Consider the following 16,517-nt stretch of genomic DNA (forward strand, 5'->3'; position numbering starts at 1 on the left):
ATACACGTAGATGGTTGCATTTTCTTTCTTTTAAGAATGTTTCTCAGTCATCCAGGTCATGGTTTACGTCCAAAAAGGGTTTAACAAAGCAACATGACTTGGTTTCTTCTGTTTAAAGGGACTGGTGGGAAGTTTGAGGTTTAAATAGAAGAACTCTCTTTACCCCTGTCCCCTTTCTCTGTGAATGACTGGTACATCTATGAATTTTAAATGCGTTTTTTGGAAGGTTAGTAGGGTTTACACAGAAAATGATGCTGAGAGCTAGTAGTAGTGTACAACCAGGCTACGGGAAGAGGTTCACTGAGAGGACTTGCTATACTTAGATCTGTAGTTTGTCAGGTGTGTTTCTGGACAAAGGCATGAAAGCGAAGGAAAAGGATGCAGAGAATAGAATCTGGTCTGCAGAACAGTGAATTGGAAAGGGAAACGCAATTCTATTTCTGGACAAAGGAGAAAGCCACAACCTGCATCTGTTACACAGTTTATCACATCATCAAGCAAGTGATAAATCAAGTTTTATACTCGCACTGCTGCACGTGAACGTTGCAGCTCTTATGTTCATGTTCGAGATTTTGCAAATGTAGAAGAAAGGGTGTAATTTTTTGTTTTGTAACATTTTAATTTGAATATTTATTTAAAATTGACATCATGTGAAGCTATATATCCCATTTTCTGTTACTGAACAGACTGAATTTAGAATATAATCCACTCAAAAATTAAAATTATTGTTAACTGGGGGCCATTTTCATTGTGTATATCTGCAGTAGTGATGGTTGAGCTTGTGTATTTATTGTTATCTAGCTAACAGCTGTGCATGTGTTATGAAGAAGCAGCAAAAAGTTATTCAGAACATAAACACATCTGCCGGCACAGGCGCTCCTCGAAATAGCAACAATATAAACGTTTCCACTTTTATTGTCAGGATACTTGCTTCATGTAAAATATTTCAATACAATACAGTACAATGCATGTTCCATCTGCCATCCTCCATGCGATTGGTTGGTTTTGTCACCATGTTGTAAGGCTCACCCACAGCGTACGGCAGCTCGAGGCCCTCGGCTAACGTGAGGCGCTTCCGCTGCTCTTTTTTGCCATGAAACAAAACCATGAAAACAGATTAAATTATAAACTACTAAAATCTTTTTTTGTCATTTTTTTCTTTTTTTTTTTTTTGTCCTCTCTGAACAAATGCCACAGCTGTGGGGGCTCCGGATCCTCCCACCATGCTTCACAGCAGCACAGTTCAGTCCTCAGCTGAGGCCCTCACAGGGCCACGCACACACAAATAAACTAAAAGACGGACGGACAGACAGACAGACAGACAGACAGACAGACAGAGACAGACGGGAGTTGGACAGGGAATCTGTCAACGCTGGCAGTCACATAGCAGCTTTCAGTCTCATCCAAGCTTTGACAGGAAGAGGGGCAGCTGGCTGGGGTAGGGCGTAGGCGGAGGAGACAGGTGATGAAGGAGAAGTAAAAGGAGAAGGAGAAGAAGAAGAAGAGGGGAAGACATGACACCAAAGATTGACACGCGTCCTCCAAACCGAGCCGTCCCCTCGTGGTTGGTTTGTTTACGGCAGGTTGGATTCAATCGTCCTTTCTTCTCACCCCCCAGCCTTGTGTTTCACCTATCGAGTTTTGCTTTAAAGCAGTGTTTCTAATACTGGGGTTGTGGTGTATTAACCGGGAGAAAAAAAAGTGACGACTGTTGCCATTCTGGCCTAACGGACTGCTGCAGAGAAAGTGCTCTCTGTGGGAAGCGGGGGGGCGGGCGGGGGCAGGGTTTGTTGCCTTAGACGTCCCCACATCCCTCAGTACATTCGTTCAGGTTGGCGTGGTGAGGGCTGTGTGTGTGTACATGTGTCTATAAATGTGTGTGTATGTGTGCTGAGGGCGGGGATGGGGGGGTTCAGTAGCGGTGGGTCTGGTGGGAGTACTGGGGAGGCTGTTGGGAGGTAGAGGAGTATCCCATGCTGCTTTGGGGCAGTGATGTGCTTGGTCCAGGGTTCTGGTAGGCAGCATGTGGATTGGAGCGCTGCAGGGGACAAAGACAACAGTCAGGTATTTGTGAACCCTGTGACGTTCAATGACGGCTATTAGCCACACGGAGGCAGTAAACAAAACATTAAAGATGCAGCTTACAATGAGAAAAAAGCTGAGAAACTACAACAGGTTTGAACTTCTCTAATTAAGTTAAGTTTAAAATGACTTCTGGAAGTTTTTAGAGCAGATGACAGCACCTGTGACTGGATATAAAATAATAATCAATCATCCAAACTGACTAAAGTCTTCAAAAGTACAAGGAAGTTGTATTTTACCAAGTAAATAAATGAATTAATTCCTAATTCAGAAAACACCACACGTGAAAACAAGACACACTGTCACCGAGTGCATGAAAAAGATGCTGTACTTTACATATCTATGATTACAAACGAGTTAGTTTGACTCTTGTTGGAGTAACTGCCAAATCATTATGTCCACATGGTCATTATGGAACAAAGGCAGCACCTTAAAAAAGGATTTAAACAGAAGCTCAGATTTGTCATAGATCATTTTTCCCCCTTTTGTATTGATGTCACAATTTGGATTCGACATTCAGCAATAGAATAGAATAGAATAGAGTAGAATGTCCTTTATTGTCATTATACAGTGTACAACGAGATTGAAGAGCTTCTCCTTTTCAGTGCATAAAAAAGGTATATATGGAATAGTTTAAAGATTATTTAAAAAGGTTTACAAGCTAAAGTTAAAATACTAATACTAAAAAAAAATATTGAAAATAAACAAAAATTATAAAATATATACCGTTTTTTATAGCAGAAGGTTTTGTGTAGACAGGACAGACATGATGCATTTAAACGTCCTGCAGCACATCTGTGGAATCCAGAAGCTAAAGAAGCTGACTTACCTGGTAGTCTGAGGTCATTATGAGGCCACCTGAGGTAGTGGTGGGTGGGACAACTCGCACTTTCTTCAGAGGCGGGCCCTGGGCGTGGCTGTTGTCTTGGTTACCGGTGTGTCCCGCCCCATTCGTGTGATTGTTTCCCTGTTGCTGCTGCTGGTTCTTCTAAAAGCCACAAAAAAAAAAAAAAAAAAGAATGAGGCTACTGTAGATGCGTAAATTGTCTGTGTTTCATTGGAAATATTCCTCTATCTTTAGCTTCACTTCTAAACACATAAAATAAGCACAGACAGTATGTGACACATACTTTGTCTGCCTTGTCCTCTGGCTCCTCTTCAGTCAGGAACTCCCTCTTGGGGTAAGGGATCTGACAGCCAGCAAACACACTGGAGGGGAAAATAAGAAAAAAAAAAAAAGGAAAGAGGCTCGTCATCCTCAAACACTCATCCCCATGACTCTGAGCTAATTAGCTGCAGAACCTGTAAGGAAACGGCCTTGAATCGTACCGCTCAAGGTTACCGCTAGCGCACAACAGAGACGGAGGAGGATGCGCGCTGTGTGTTGTACGGTGTGTGTGTTTCCTGCAACTCACTCAGAGGTGGGTAGAGGCTCCTCTAAAAAGTAGGGGTCCTGCATGGCCTGCTCGGATGTGATTCTACGGATGGGGTCCATGGTCAATAGCTTTTGCAGCTGTAGGGAGTTGCACACGGGGAAAGGAGAAACCATTAATCAAATAAGTTCTACAAATTACATGTAAGTGCTCCATTACCAAGGCATTTTAACTCACCAAGTGGAATGCTTTGCTGTCTGGTTTAACTTTATGTTTTTCCATGTACTTTATAAGGCTGCAGTTTGTGTATCTGAGGGAGAATGGGAGCAAATTGCGTTAATATTGCGCCTTAGGTGCATTTAGAACATATGAGAGAACATACAGAGACATTACACGGTTAAATAAGAATAGTTCTTCTTATTGCCAGCAGACATTCTTTGCTTCGCTCTGACTTTGTTTTAGATCTTTTTAAAAAAAAAACTGGGACAGCGGTGCTCCGCAGACTCACGTGTTCCTCCTAAAGTCTTTCATCAGCGTTGAGTGCTCTGGCATCTTTTTGATGTCCTCCCAGTCTTTGTCTGTCAAATGAGAGAAGACAGGATTACACCACGCCACTCCCACTGTCCCCATCCACAACGCGTCGTCTAGGTTGTAGGGTCTGGATTATAGTTTTCCACCACACCACTGATGCCTCGTCTTTATACATCTGTTATACATCAATTACGCCCTCGCTCTTCGGTAATAACCACAAGTTTAATTACCCGACGCTAAAAAGAAAGTGGAAAAATATCGCCCAGATTTTCTGCAGAATTAAAACATAATCCACCAAGAAGTGGGTGAATTACAATGAAGAGCAGCGGATCTGGAGCAGCTTAAGTGAACCGGAAAATATAGACCCAAATGTAGCCCTGCAAGCAAAACTTTCTACACTTGTGACTTGGCTTCCTCCATTGTGTCCACAGACCACACGACTGCCTTTAGAGAAGGAGCGAGCGAAGACCGAGGAAATACTTTGCGAAAAAAATTGCTTATCCTTGCAAAGCATTTCCACAACGACGAAGAGGCGACACGGCGGAATAATTGCAGTTTATAAGAAATACTCATAAGAACGATTTTAAAGGCAGCTAGATGTCGTTTCTCATTCTGTTCCCCCCCCCCCCAGAGTTTGGCACTAGCAGCCTCACCAGCAGGGAAGCCCATGACATTAAAGATGCGGTCCAGCTGGTCGTGGTGGTAAGGGTTGCTGGTCTTGATGTCCTCCTGGCGACAGTGGAATATGGGCTCAGACGTCAGCAGCTCCGCAAAAATGCAGCCAATCGCCCAGATGTCTGAGAAACAAGGAGACGAGCACACGCCAGCTTTAGCGCTCCCTCAAATTCAGCAGTGTGCACATGTACACACACACACAGATAGAGGGCAGCAGCACGGACAGATGGCGCTGCACCATCCTCACCGATGGCTTTGGTGTAGTGCCGAGCCCCCAGCAGCAGTTCAGGTGCTCTGTACCAGAAGGTGACCACCACCGGGTCGAGATCGGCTAAAGGCTTGAGCGGTGAATTGAAGAGACGGGCGAACCCCATGTCCGCTGCACAAAACGCAGAAATGACAGTTAGTGAAACAACAGCGATTCAAAAGAATAAAATAAGTTAGAAAAAAATGGGACTTAATACGCACCTATCTTTACTCTACCCCTCTCTGGTCCTTCTCCCATCACTAATATATTCGCTGGTTTCTGATGGAGACGAGCAGACACGCACAGTGGTGTATTATACAATCAAAATATCGGTCAGACTTTCCAAAAATCGCTGGAAAACTATGTCAACTGCTTTGAATGTTGGCTCACAGAGTTCTCCAGCACTTTATATATGGAGAAATTTGATATGACAGGGAAAGGAAACAGAAACAGATCTGGCAGCCCTCGTCACACCACAATTTCTAGTTAAATATTTGTTGTTTTTATTTTTGAAACATAAAATAAGAGTGTAACTGTTTAGTTTTTTGCTTCCTTTTGTTCTTGTTCTTCTTCTTTATTTACTTTCTTCCTCCTCACATGTAAATGGAGGAGATGCAGGTGATGTTCATGTTTGTCACTATTTTCCTTTAAATAAAATATTTTTAAAAAATGTCAGACCCTCTAGATGACAAATGGTTACAGAAGATGAGAATGTGTTAGAAAATCTTCTGAGAGTTAGTGAGCTGTTTTTGGCCTACTTCCTGAACTACTCCAGCGTGCTTGTCAAAACTTTGTTGCTGTCCTCTAGTGGACAAAAAGCTCCACTACATCTAAACAGAAGAAGTTCCAACACCAACACTTGAGCAGACAGTGGAGGTGAAGAGGAGATAATTAAAAATCTGTTAACCATTTTAGATGACTTGGAACAAACCCTGGAAAGTATCTCACTCACTAAGGTTTTGTAAAGGCTCTTGCAATGTGTTTGCACTTATAAACTAGAAGATACAAAGACGGTATAAACAAAAATCAGCATCTACACACATTGTACATTTAAAACATCTGAAAACAGTTATGAACCATGAACTAAACACAGCTTCACATGCCCCTATGCCTGATAACAATCTACCAGCCTCTCATTAGCTGCGTAACCTTGTTTTCCTTCCCTGCCCACCCCACAATCCTCTTACAAGGTCTCTGTGGAGGACCCAGTTGGCGTGGAGGTAATGGATGCCATCCAGAATCTGGTAAAGCAGAGACTTGACCATCCCTCTAGGCAGCTGAAGTGGCTTCTTGTTGGCCTTGGACGCTCTGTGGAACTTAATGATGTGCTGCGAAAAAAAAACAAGACAGTCGTCATTAAGATGCGTCTTTTTCAACATATGGTCATAAATGTAAGCGTGCTATGGGCGCAACGAGCGGAGGCCGATGTTTGTGCCATGTGTTTCCACTTCCTTGGGAGGAGAATGTGAGGGTTGTGGCAAAAAAAAAAGAAAAAAAAAATTGTATTTAATTCAGTTCTGACCCTCTGCCAGTTGTTACTGCCAAATGTAATGCAGCAGAGGTTTAACTACCAAATGTGGAATACTTCTCGGTGCATGTGTGTGTGTGTTTTAATGACACTAAGCAGCGCGTAATTAGCCCCATTAATCTCAGTGTCTGTGCAGCACTGTATGCATTTGCATTTGTGCATATTCAAAAGCAAATGTGTTAAACACGTGTGTAAAAATAAGCATAAGCATCCAAAAGCAATGGAGTATGCATATATACACTAATCAGCCATAACATTAAGACCATTATGACATTTCTAACAATGCGCGTAGAGGTATTGACTCCACTACTTGACTTGACTTAACCTATGTATATCTTCCTACGAGACATTAAAGGATCCTTGCAGGTTGCAGGTGTGAATGGGACACATTTGTGCAGCATCTTCCCACAGATGCTCGAGAATTCGAAAGGTCAAGTCAACACTTTTTGTTCGTTGTTTTGTTCCTCAAACTGTTCGTACACCATAATTACATTGTGTCAGGGTGTGTTATTCTGTAATAATTATAATAATAAGCCTTTCTGAACATCAGGGCCACTTTACAAAGTTACAATGCAGATAAAATACAAAGACACAAAACTGTGCATGAAAACAATAATGTACAAAAAACATTAGAATATGCAACTATGTTCGGTGCAACGGTGACAAAGTAATTTCCCTCGCGGATCATTTAAGTCTAAGTCCAAGTCTAACATCCATATGAATGGCAGGACCTTCCACGACAAGTCCTCTTCTCATAGCACAACTTGGTGCCATGTTTACCCAAGGTGAGCGACCTTGCAACCTACCCAAGGGTAGCACCTTTTAACAGTGGAACGGAGTCAACACGGTCTTCCTGACCAGTCTGTTGCTATGCAACGCCATACAAAATAAAATATGATCCACTGCGTATTCCGACACTGTTCTATTCAACCAGCATTAACTTCTGCAGCAATTTGAGCTACAGTAGCTTGTTTGTTGAATTGGTCCATATTGGCCCCCCTGACATGCATTAATGAGCTTTGGCTACACATGACCCCAGGTACCGGGTTACCACTGTTCCCTCTTTAGACCAGTTTTGATAGAAGCTGAATAATGCAGATCGGAAGACCCGACAAGAGCTGCAGTTTTGGAGATGATCTGTCCGACTTTTCCAGCCATCACTTTTGTTTCAAATGCATCAACTTTGGAGGAAAAAATGTCAACTTTCTGCCAATATATTTTCCACCCACTTCAGGTGACATGATAACGAGGCAGTCTGTGTTATTCACTTCACCTGTCATAATGTTATGGCTCATCTGTGTACATAATTTATCTGTAAATGTGTAGCACTGTTTTTTTTCAAGGCAAACTGCAACAAGTGTATTCAGTTAAACTCAGGCAAATACCCACTTCATACATTCCCACTTATAGAAACACATTGAATAGACAAGAACATTGTATGTTTAGGGAGTCATGTAATGCAGCTTCAGTCTGAGAGTGTGTGTGTGTGTGTGTGTGTGCATTTTACCCAGAGGTCATGTTCGGCGTAGTCAAAGAGCAGCCATACTTTACGGTCTGCATGCGACAGGAAAACCTTCTGCAGTGAGATGACATTGGGGTGCTTCAGCTCCCTCAGCAGCTAGAATAGGTATAAAGGTTTAGGGTCAACTCAGCCTGAACACAGACCACACGTTCCCGTGGCAGAAATCATGAACAAAGACGAAATAATGCAATTTGCACAAGTCAATGTAACAGCCTTTAAAACGGATACTGTACTGATTAGCGTTAACTATATGTGAAAGGGAGTTAGGACATCATTCCATGGATATTATACAATAAACACATTTCTTGAAGGATGTTTAAGACGGGATTTTCAGGTCACAGCTTGTATTAATCAGATTTAGTACAATAATGTCCATTTTCCACTATGACCTTGTTTTGATGCTTACTTGGCTAAATGTATGAATACCATGAAAATGTTGACAACATAAACCGAGCAACTCTTACTGCGATCTCTCTGCAGGCTGACATGGAGATGCCAGTGCCTTCAATCTGCTTGAGGGCGTAGTCTTTATCATCCTTCCTACAAACACAGAGAGAGGCAGACCAACATCATCACCAGACCAGACTGTGGGCCCCCTGAGAGCCGTCTGAACATAAAAAGGGGGGCATTTGGCAGCTGGCACGGGGACTCTGAGAAGAGTCCGAGTTGCATTACCTCCAGATTTGTGTAATCAAGCTCACCTCTGAGGCTTAAAACAATAATGGGGGAGAGGAAACAGACTCTGTCTGGCAGCTGGCGAGGGACAAACAGAGCACAAGGACTGGCTCTCACTTGAATGAATTGGTTGCAACGCCTCCCTCCCTCCCCCTGGCCTAAATCATCCCATAAACCCATGCTTTGTGCCTCCTCAGGCCTCCGAACACTGCAGCACAACTTAGCTCACAGAGTCTCATAAACATCAGCCTCCTAAAGTGAACACAAACATCTTTAAACACTTTAGGGTTCTTTTTGTGTGGTTCTGGCTGCCAGTACGCCCGGGCTGCGATAACTGGCCTGGTATGCGCCTGGTAGCTCAATGCTTGGCTTCAGATTTTCTCAGCTTTGGTCCAGATACAGTTAATACCGTAACAAGGATCGTATTAGGAAACAGCAGGAAAGTTTTAGAGAGGTAGGTGGGTGGCGCCCCGGTGTCCCAAGGGTTTAACGCGCTAAACTAACTCAAAGTTGTGGACTTGTAGTGTCTACAAATTCCCAGCTTTCCCCTACTTTATATTACGCCATCTTATACCACGGCAGCGTGTTTATATACGTTTACGTCGAAATATTTAACTTTTGCACGATAAAAGCTTCAGCCACCCTCAAAGGTGGACCGCTGAGACCACCAACAAGTGCTCACGCGTGCACCTGCCGCATCCCACGTTTAAACCACCTGGAGGGGGCTGGAAATGTCATAATTATAATAATATATACACAAGAGCAAACAGATGATCTAGGAATGATTTAAAAGCAAAGAGGAGAGACGCAGTTACATCATGCCAGTGCTCTGTCAAGCAACACAAAGCTTCACAATTTCAATACACTGCCTTTTAACATTGTTTCTCTACATAAATCTGCAGCAACACACCTCATCCTGCCAGTGGCCTTGAAGGGGAGAAAAAGGGAAATAATCAGAATGTATTTTGGGTTAGGGAGGGGGGGGGGGTTGGCGCAGGGTTCACTGGCTAGAGGCCTGGCTGGTCATCAACTCACCCATCTTTTCTCTTCGCCTTGTATACATGACCGTAGGTGCCCCTTCCCACTTTGCATCCTTCGTACTCAAACAGGTCCTCGACACGCTCTCTTTCGCCGGTCAGCTTTACCTTAAAATCATAGTCCATTTTCACCACTGTACGAGCTAAATGTATCCGCTTTTTTTTTTTTAAAGCGTCGCTTGGGAGGCAACTAGGCTACTCCAACGAGCTCGGTTTGGTAATTCAGCTAGTCGCCTTCCCCAGCTCTTTCTCCTTTTAGCCCAGCTTCCACATGGAGATTTTAATGTTTTAATTTAAGAGTCGACGGGGGCTGTGCGGTGCTCGGGGTAGTCCAGGTGGAAACGAGCCCGGATATTTAATCCTTTCTCTTGTTTGCTGCGCTTCTCTCAGCCGGTGTTTGCTCCAGAGAGACGCACTTCACTCCGTAACGACGGGCGGATTGGTGCACGGCATTGTCGCAAAGCGTCGTAAAGACAGCCCTGCGGTAGAGAAAGAGCCAGAGGAAATGGATAGAGACAGCACCACGTGGAAATTAATAGTAAAGGTATACGATTATTTTATTACAGGCACCAGTATGGTAAAAAAAAAACAAGAAAAAAAGAAAAAGATTTTTTTTTTCGTATTCTGTCACATTTCGCTACTGATTTACGGGCGCACACGTAATCCGTATCAATCAATGTCAATCAATCAAAAACCTACTGTACTTTATATAACATAATACTTAAATATTTCTTTAGATAGATAGATAGATAGATAGATAGATAGATAGATAGATAGATAGATATCTCCTCCTCCTTATTATTACCTTTATAAACACCTGACCTCAACCTGTTAGGCTACTAGAAAATTGCTGCCAAGCAAGATTTCGTAACTTATGTGCAATGACAATTAAAGTCCTCCTCCTTCTTCTTCTTCTTCTTCTTATTCTTCTTCTTCATCATCATCATCATCATCATCATTATCTTCTTCTATTGGCAAATTAATTTCAATATATTTTGTGATCATTTGCAAACATTATTGATATTGTTGCTCTGCTGCAGCTGTCTTTGTCTATGCAAATCTATCTATCTATCTATCTATCTATCTATCTATCTATCTATCTATCTATCTATCTATCTATCTATCTATCTATCTATCCATCTATCATGTTAGTTTATGTAGGAACCAATGTGGCCAGGTGAGTTGTTTTTGACCGGACCATATGATGTTGCACCATTGGTCCCATCTTGGTTTGAGAGCTGACAGAGAAGGGAGAGGAAAGCGAGCCGTCCATATTACAGCTGCTTTGTCAGGTACTTAACTTCTTTGTATGTCACTGTCACCACTTATAAAAGTAGGCTCGGGTTAAGTGTTAAGTTTCACGTTTATGAACGGCGTCATGTTTTCTTCTGTCGTCTCAATATGTGATGGTTTATTCAGCCTCGTAGCTCGCTGGCTAGCCAGCTAACCCGGCTAACGACAGAAAGCTATCCGCTAACATTGGGGTTAGCGGTCGGTTAGCAACTGAATCATTGCGCATTCAAAGAGTCAATTCGTATTCTTAAGATTTCCACAAAGCGGACTGATGTGTTTGAGTGAATGTGTGGTTAATCTTCGCCACTTATTTACGCTTCTGTTGTCCGGGTAGTTAATAGTATAGACGTGATTCTTTGTCTTTCCTTCTTCGCCCTGCGTTTACATGGAGTTTGGTTTACTGTGGCCCGCCTCTGGTGATCAGTGATTGGTCGACTGACCTGTCAGTCAACTAGACCCGGCCTGTGATTGGTTGAAAACCAGGATGACAACGCCAGTTTTGTTGCTTTATTTCACTGCCTTCAACATGGCCTTCCGTAGATACTGTTGTCACTTGGTTAATGCTTGTTTTCGAGGAGTCTCGCTTTCGTTATGCCTGTCGGCTGTGTGTTTTAGTGAATAAGTAGAGCTCGTGTCCACATTTTAAATCACATTAATCTACGGTGCTTAGTCTACGGGCTAAAGGTTAGCCACGTTAGCAAGATTACCGTAGCCATGCCCAGCCTCTAGCTGGTGAAGTCTTTCGATAGAAAATGGATGGCGGTGTTTTAAATGTCGCCCTTGGGTGGAGATTGGTCACTGACAGGCTACCAGCTAATCGAATAGCTCTTGCATGCGTTGCATTTTGCATTAGTATGTGGTGCCTCTCAGTGAATATATAATATAGAGTCGAGTGCACCGTTTGTTCAGATGTCCAGAATAGAATCAGATGGCCATTAGATGTTGCATGTTTTCTTCTTGAGCAACATATAAGGATGACAAAGGGGCATGTCTGCTTGTGGGCTGCTTCAGATGACATTTTACTCCTGACTGACGCCCTCACTCATCTGTCTGCCAGCACTTTTCACGGTGATGGACCCTCCTGGTGGGGGAGACGAAAGGCGGAGGCAGGCAGAGCGTCTACGAAGGGAGGAGGCCTACTATCACTTCATTAATGAGCTGAGTGAAGAGGAGTACCGCCTAATGAGAGACAGCAACCTGCTGGGCACCCCAGGTGAGGAGGGGCACACTCGCAGCCGCTATCATGACGTTGCTTCAGTATATGTCAAAATAATCCGCTTTCAGCGAAGGATTAATGATAATTCTTCTGAAGATCGCGGCACGTAACGGCCTCGTGTTTTTACAGGAGAGGTGACTGCTGAGGAGCTCCAGCAGCGTCTGGACGGAGCAAAGGAGCGGGTGTCATCTCAGCCCCACGCTGACCAGCGCTCACAGACCGTTGATTCTGGTGAACAGCAGAGCAGCAGCGGGGAGGGAGAGGAGAGAGGGGCTGGTGGCAGACGAGGCACAGGTAGGAAGGATGGGGAGGGTCTTTTTAATTCACACTTGACATTAAGTGGTAACAAATAAAGAAGGCTTTGTGTGAAAAGCACGTCAAGGTTAAAAATTGAGCGCTTGCATTATTTAGGACATTAGGACATTTAGGACACTGATGCATCTTTTATTCTAGTTTAATGAAAGCAGGGTTTTGTGAGCACTCTTTAGCTGTGCAATAAATTCAGCGAAAGTGCAGGATTTAAGTTTGAGTTTAGAAATGCCTCGAGTACAAGTGTTGTTTTTGTAAGTGGTGTGTAAGGGTATAATGCTCTTTTTTTTTTTTAATCAATGCAGTGTTTATTTACTCAGTTTCACCCGTTATTTGCTTTACAGGGAGCACAGAGCCAGGAGCAGAAACATCCAATGGTGACTCCTTACTGGAGTGGCTGAACACTTTCAGGCGCACTGGTAATGCCACTCGTAGCGGGCAGAGTGGCAACCAGACGTGGCGTGCTGTAAGTCGGACCAACCCTAACAGTGGAGAATTCCGCTTTAGCCTGGAAATCAACATAAACCATGATCAGCCAGAGCCAGGGGAGCATAGTGACACGGTGGACACTGCAGAGCTGCCAGTGACTGCTCCAAATACAACCTCGCCCTCTTCACGCTCGACTTCCTCCTTCTCCAGCTCTCGCCCTTCCACGACGCCAAGACCGGCCCCGTACCCCTCCCCCCGTCCAGCCATAAGTAGAAGGTTGCAGACACGGCGTACACGCAGCAGCACTACCACACTTTCTATGAATCCCCCCGCACTTCCTCCGCCAGTGGCCGCCCCGGCTGCTGCTCAAAGGAGAGGTGCCACTTTGCACTCTTTAGCCCCACCTCCCGCTGTTCCAAGCATGCCTCTTGATCAAATTACATCTTTGCAACAACAAGCCCTGAATGTAGAAGTAGCGCAGGGGCATGAAGATACATCTGCTTCTATAGACTGTCCCCGTGTGTCGCCTCAATCGGGGGTACAGTCTCCAGCGGTGGGACACGAATCACGCAGGACTCGATCGCGTGGTCGTGCACGCAGGGCTGGAGCGGGGAGTGGGACTTCATCTCGCGTTTCAAGACGAAGTCGTTCTCCTCTGCACAGAATACCTGTTGTCAGTGCCAGTCCACCGTCTAGCAGTGCCGTCAGTGGCTCCATCATTCATACTGTTGAGCCTGGCAGTGGCACAACGTCCGTGTCAATGGAGACCGGGGAGGCTGTGTCAGAACCTGCTGTTCTAACAGAGCCTGCTGTAGAATCAGGAGAACGGGAGAGTGAATCGCATGCGATAGGAGCGGGAGGCTCAGCAGTGCGACGGCACCCAACCATCATGTTGGACCTGCAGGTGAGAAGGATTCGACCTGGTGAAAACCGAGATCGGGACAGCATTGCCAGCAGAACACGATCTCGGGCCAGGGTTGCTGAAAATACAGTCACATTTGAAAGTGACAGTGGTGGATTCAGGCGCACCATCTCCCGCTCTGAGCGAGCTGGGATCCGTACCTATGTGAGCACTATCCGTATTCCACTGAGGCGCATCAGTGAGACCGGCCTTGGGGAACCCAACTCCACCGCTCTACGTTCTATCTTGCGCCAGATCATGACTGGCTTTGGAGAGCTTAGCTCCCTGATGGAGACAGAGGCTGACACTGAAACTGTTGCACCTGCCCACACAGATGCTAGTGGTACAAATAGTAATCCAAGCCCAGCCAGTCGTCTACATGCAAATGAGATTGCACTTCATGGGCAAGTTGGTTCAGGTAGGGTGGTTCAGGAGAGGGTGGGACTGGTGGGAAGTGAAGAAGACCAGAGTGGCCAGGCCAGACTTGGAGGAGTAGTGAGCACCACGGACGGACGGGCCACCAGCAGAGACACCAACAACTTGGTAGAAAACGGAACTCTACCCATCCTGCGGCTCGCGCACTTCTTCTTGCTCAACGACGAGGAGGATGACGAACATCCTAGGGGCCTGACTAAAGAGCAGATTGACAATCTATCCACACGCACCTACGGGCAGGCCAGTCTGGAGGGGGAGATGGGCCGCGCATGCAGCGTCTGCATCAACGAGTACGCTCAAGGCAACAAGCTGCGTCGCTTGCCCTGCTCCCACGAATTCCATATTCACTGCATCGACCGCTGGCTCTCTGAAAACAACACCTGTCCCATCTGCAGGCAGCCTATACTCGCAGTGCATCATGACTGACCTATTATCTCACAAACACAACTATCATGCTCCTGGCTGGCTGAACTGAGCAGACCCAAGTGGGCCTTGCATGTACATAGCGCTTTCATGTTTTAATTTCTTTGAAAGTATCCATTGTGTTGAAGAAGGTTGAACCAAAAGTGTGGGAAAAAAAGAAACTATAAATGCAGAGAATTAACAAAACTTTATTTTTTTAGACTCATTATTTTATTTTCTTCTTCCTGTGACCTAGTTTGCTGGTCATAAAGCTTCAGAGGCCTATGTCAATAGATGGCATTAATGCTTAAGGAGCTCCTGTAGCCGCTGCTGAATAGTTTCACTTTAACTCTTTGATGTCTGATACATGTGACGTCTCTTTGTCACGACTGGAACATACAAATGACTTCTAGACTTGATTCAATGAGTGTAGGCTGTAAATAACTCACCACTGCTTGTATTTAAGGGTTTTGAAGCAAGATGCTCCTCACATGCCATCTGTTTAGAAAGGAAGCAGGAAGTTGTCTTTTTTTTTTCTTCTCCCATTTACCATTTTAAAGCTTTGACATCCATTTTAAAGTGTCCCTTTACGGTTGTTTAAGAAATGTTTGATTTATTGGGATGTGTATGAGCAATGTATTTAAGTTGAAAATGAATTTTATTCTGTATGTCTTGTAGTATTTGTTTTAAGCCCTTAAGTCCCATATAATTGCAATATAGAGTTCATTCATCAAATTCACCAACTAAAATCAGCCACTTTGAAATCATTAACATTAGCCATACGAGCAGCACAATACAAAGGAAGTGCAGAAGGCATGTGATAATCAGGAATTCAGACTTGTTAGTATGAGTTGTGCAATACAGAGAGAAAAGACAGTATTGTTTGTTTTGCTCTTCATTGTTGTTTACATTGTAATGCCTGATTATCATCTCCACTTGAAAACAAAGTCTTGTTAACTCTGAAAACAATGTCTCCTCTCAGTTCTTGTTGCTATTTATAATCCACATCTGACTATCATTGCGTCAACAGCCCGAGTGAAGACCTGGAGCATGGAATCTGTAAATCTGTATCCACGGGGTCGGTGCAGGAAAATGGTGGATGTTTCTCGCACCTGTTTCAAAGTTGTCCGCCAATTGAAAGAAAAAAACATATTTATTTGTCATGGCAATGGTTGCAATCTACTAACAAGGCAAAGTTGATAATATAATGCTCCTTATGGTGTGTTTTTACACCACATGCAAATGATTTCTAATGAAGGATGGGTAGATTATTTAGCTGCACTACCTCCTCAATGTGCTGTCTGACTATAGTACACAGGAGTTTCTACATTTCTGCAGTTATCTGAAAGTGCTGGACTGATGCGGTGTGGACTGTTTGAGTATGGTATGTATGGTTTACTTGTGTGACAAGTAATAAACCTTGTTCTCCAAATGCTTCTGTTACATAAATGTCCACTTCAAAAGCGGTTGTGGGCAAAGTGAAAATTCATTCTTCCTGTTGAGGTCAATCTTTGAAGTTACATAATGTGATAAGGGAAAATAAAACCAGCTATTGTGAAAATGGTATGTAATAAAGATCTGAGATTACATATATGTTATGAAAATGTGTGTCAGCCTGTTAGCACGCACGCCGCTCACGTGGGAGGACGTAGGGCCAGCATTAGCTAACGGCGGCTAGCCACGTTAGCTTCAAACAGCCTGCTTTTATTCAGCCACATTCTGGAAAAACAACAACAACAACAACAAAAAAAAAACAATAATATAAAATGACACGAGAGTTGTACCTTATGTTACAGGAGTGATTTTAAAAGCGGGATCTTGAGTATTCGCCATAAAATCGGGGTAAGTGAAGTTTAATAATC

General features: G+C 44.0%; 2 protein-coding genes across 2 annotated transcripts; one reads left to right on the forward strand and one right to left on the reverse strand.

Annotated features, from left to right (window-relative positions):
• Positions 1 to 897: 897 nt before the first annotated feature.
• Positions 898 to 10,122, reverse strand: cdk8 (cyclin-dependent kinase 8). Its single transcript, XM_047568828.1, has 13 exons — positions 9,669 to 10,122; positions 8,423 to 8,498; positions 7,944 to 8,054; positions 6,096 to 6,236; positions 5,130 to 5,187; positions 4,909 to 5,040; positions 4,640 to 4,783; positions 3,964 to 4,033; positions 3,693 to 3,765; positions 3,498 to 3,595; positions 3,213 to 3,291; positions 2,912 to 3,070; positions 898 to 2,038 (listed from the first exon to the last, which is right to left on the reverse strand). The coding sequence occupies exons 1-13, from the start codon at positions 9,794 to 9,796 to the stop codon at positions 1,913 to 1,915; spliced, it is 1,395 nt and encodes a 464-aa protein (XP_047424784.1). The 5' UTR covers positions 9,797 to 10,122; the 3' UTR covers positions 898 to 1,912.
• A 705-nt stretch (positions 10,123 to 10,827) lies between these two features.
• rnf6 (ring finger protein (C3H2C3 type) 6) lies at positions 10,828 to 15,621 on the forward strand. Its single transcript, XM_047568543.1, has 4 exons — positions 10,828 to 10,962; positions 12,021 to 12,176; positions 12,309 to 12,473; positions 12,833 to 15,621. The coding sequence occupies exons 1-4, from the start codon at positions 10,872 to 10,874 to the stop codon at positions 14,677 to 14,679; spliced, it is 2,259 nt and encodes a 752-aa protein (XP_047424499.1). The 5' UTR covers positions 10,828 to 10,871; the 3' UTR covers positions 14,680 to 15,621.
• The last annotated feature ends 896 nt before the right edge of the window (positions 15,622 to 16,517 follow it).

Source organism: Mugil cephalus, chromosome 18 (assembly GCF_022458985.1).
Source record: "Mugil cephalus isolate CIBA_MC_2020 chromosome 18, CIBA_Mcephalus_1.1, whole genome shotgun sequence".
In the NCBI taxonomy this organism is placed as follows: Eukaryota; Metazoa; Chordata; class Actinopteri; order Mugiliformes; family Mugilidae; genus Mugil; species Mugil cephalus.

Bases quoted from the DNA above. Each gene is read 5' to 3' on its own strand.
- cdk8 (XM_047568828.1), bottom strand. From the start codon at position 9,796: ATGGACTATGATTTTAAGGTAAAGCTGACCGGCGAAAGAGAGCGTGTC. The intron at 8,499-9,668 runs GTGAGTTGATGA...CTGTGTTTGTAG, and splicing joins AAGGCGAAGAGAAAAGATGG to GAAGGATGATAAAGACTACG. The intron at 4,034-4,639 runs GTGAGGCTGCTA...CTCATTTGACAG, and splicing joins TGTCATGGGCTTCCCTGCTG to ACAAAGACTGGGAGGACATC.
- rnf6 (XM_047568543.1), top strand. From the start codon at position 10,872: ATGATGTTGCACCATTGGTCCCATCTTGGTTTGAGAGCTGACAGAGAA. The intron at 12,177-12,308 runs GTGAGGAGGGGC...GTGTTTTTACAG, and splicing joins CAACCTGCTGGGCACCCCAG to GAGAGGTGACTGCTGAGGAG. The intron at 12,474-12,832 runs GTAGGAAGGATG...TTTGCTTTACAG, and splicing joins TGGTGGCAGACGAGGCACAG to GGAGCACAGAGCCAGGAGCA.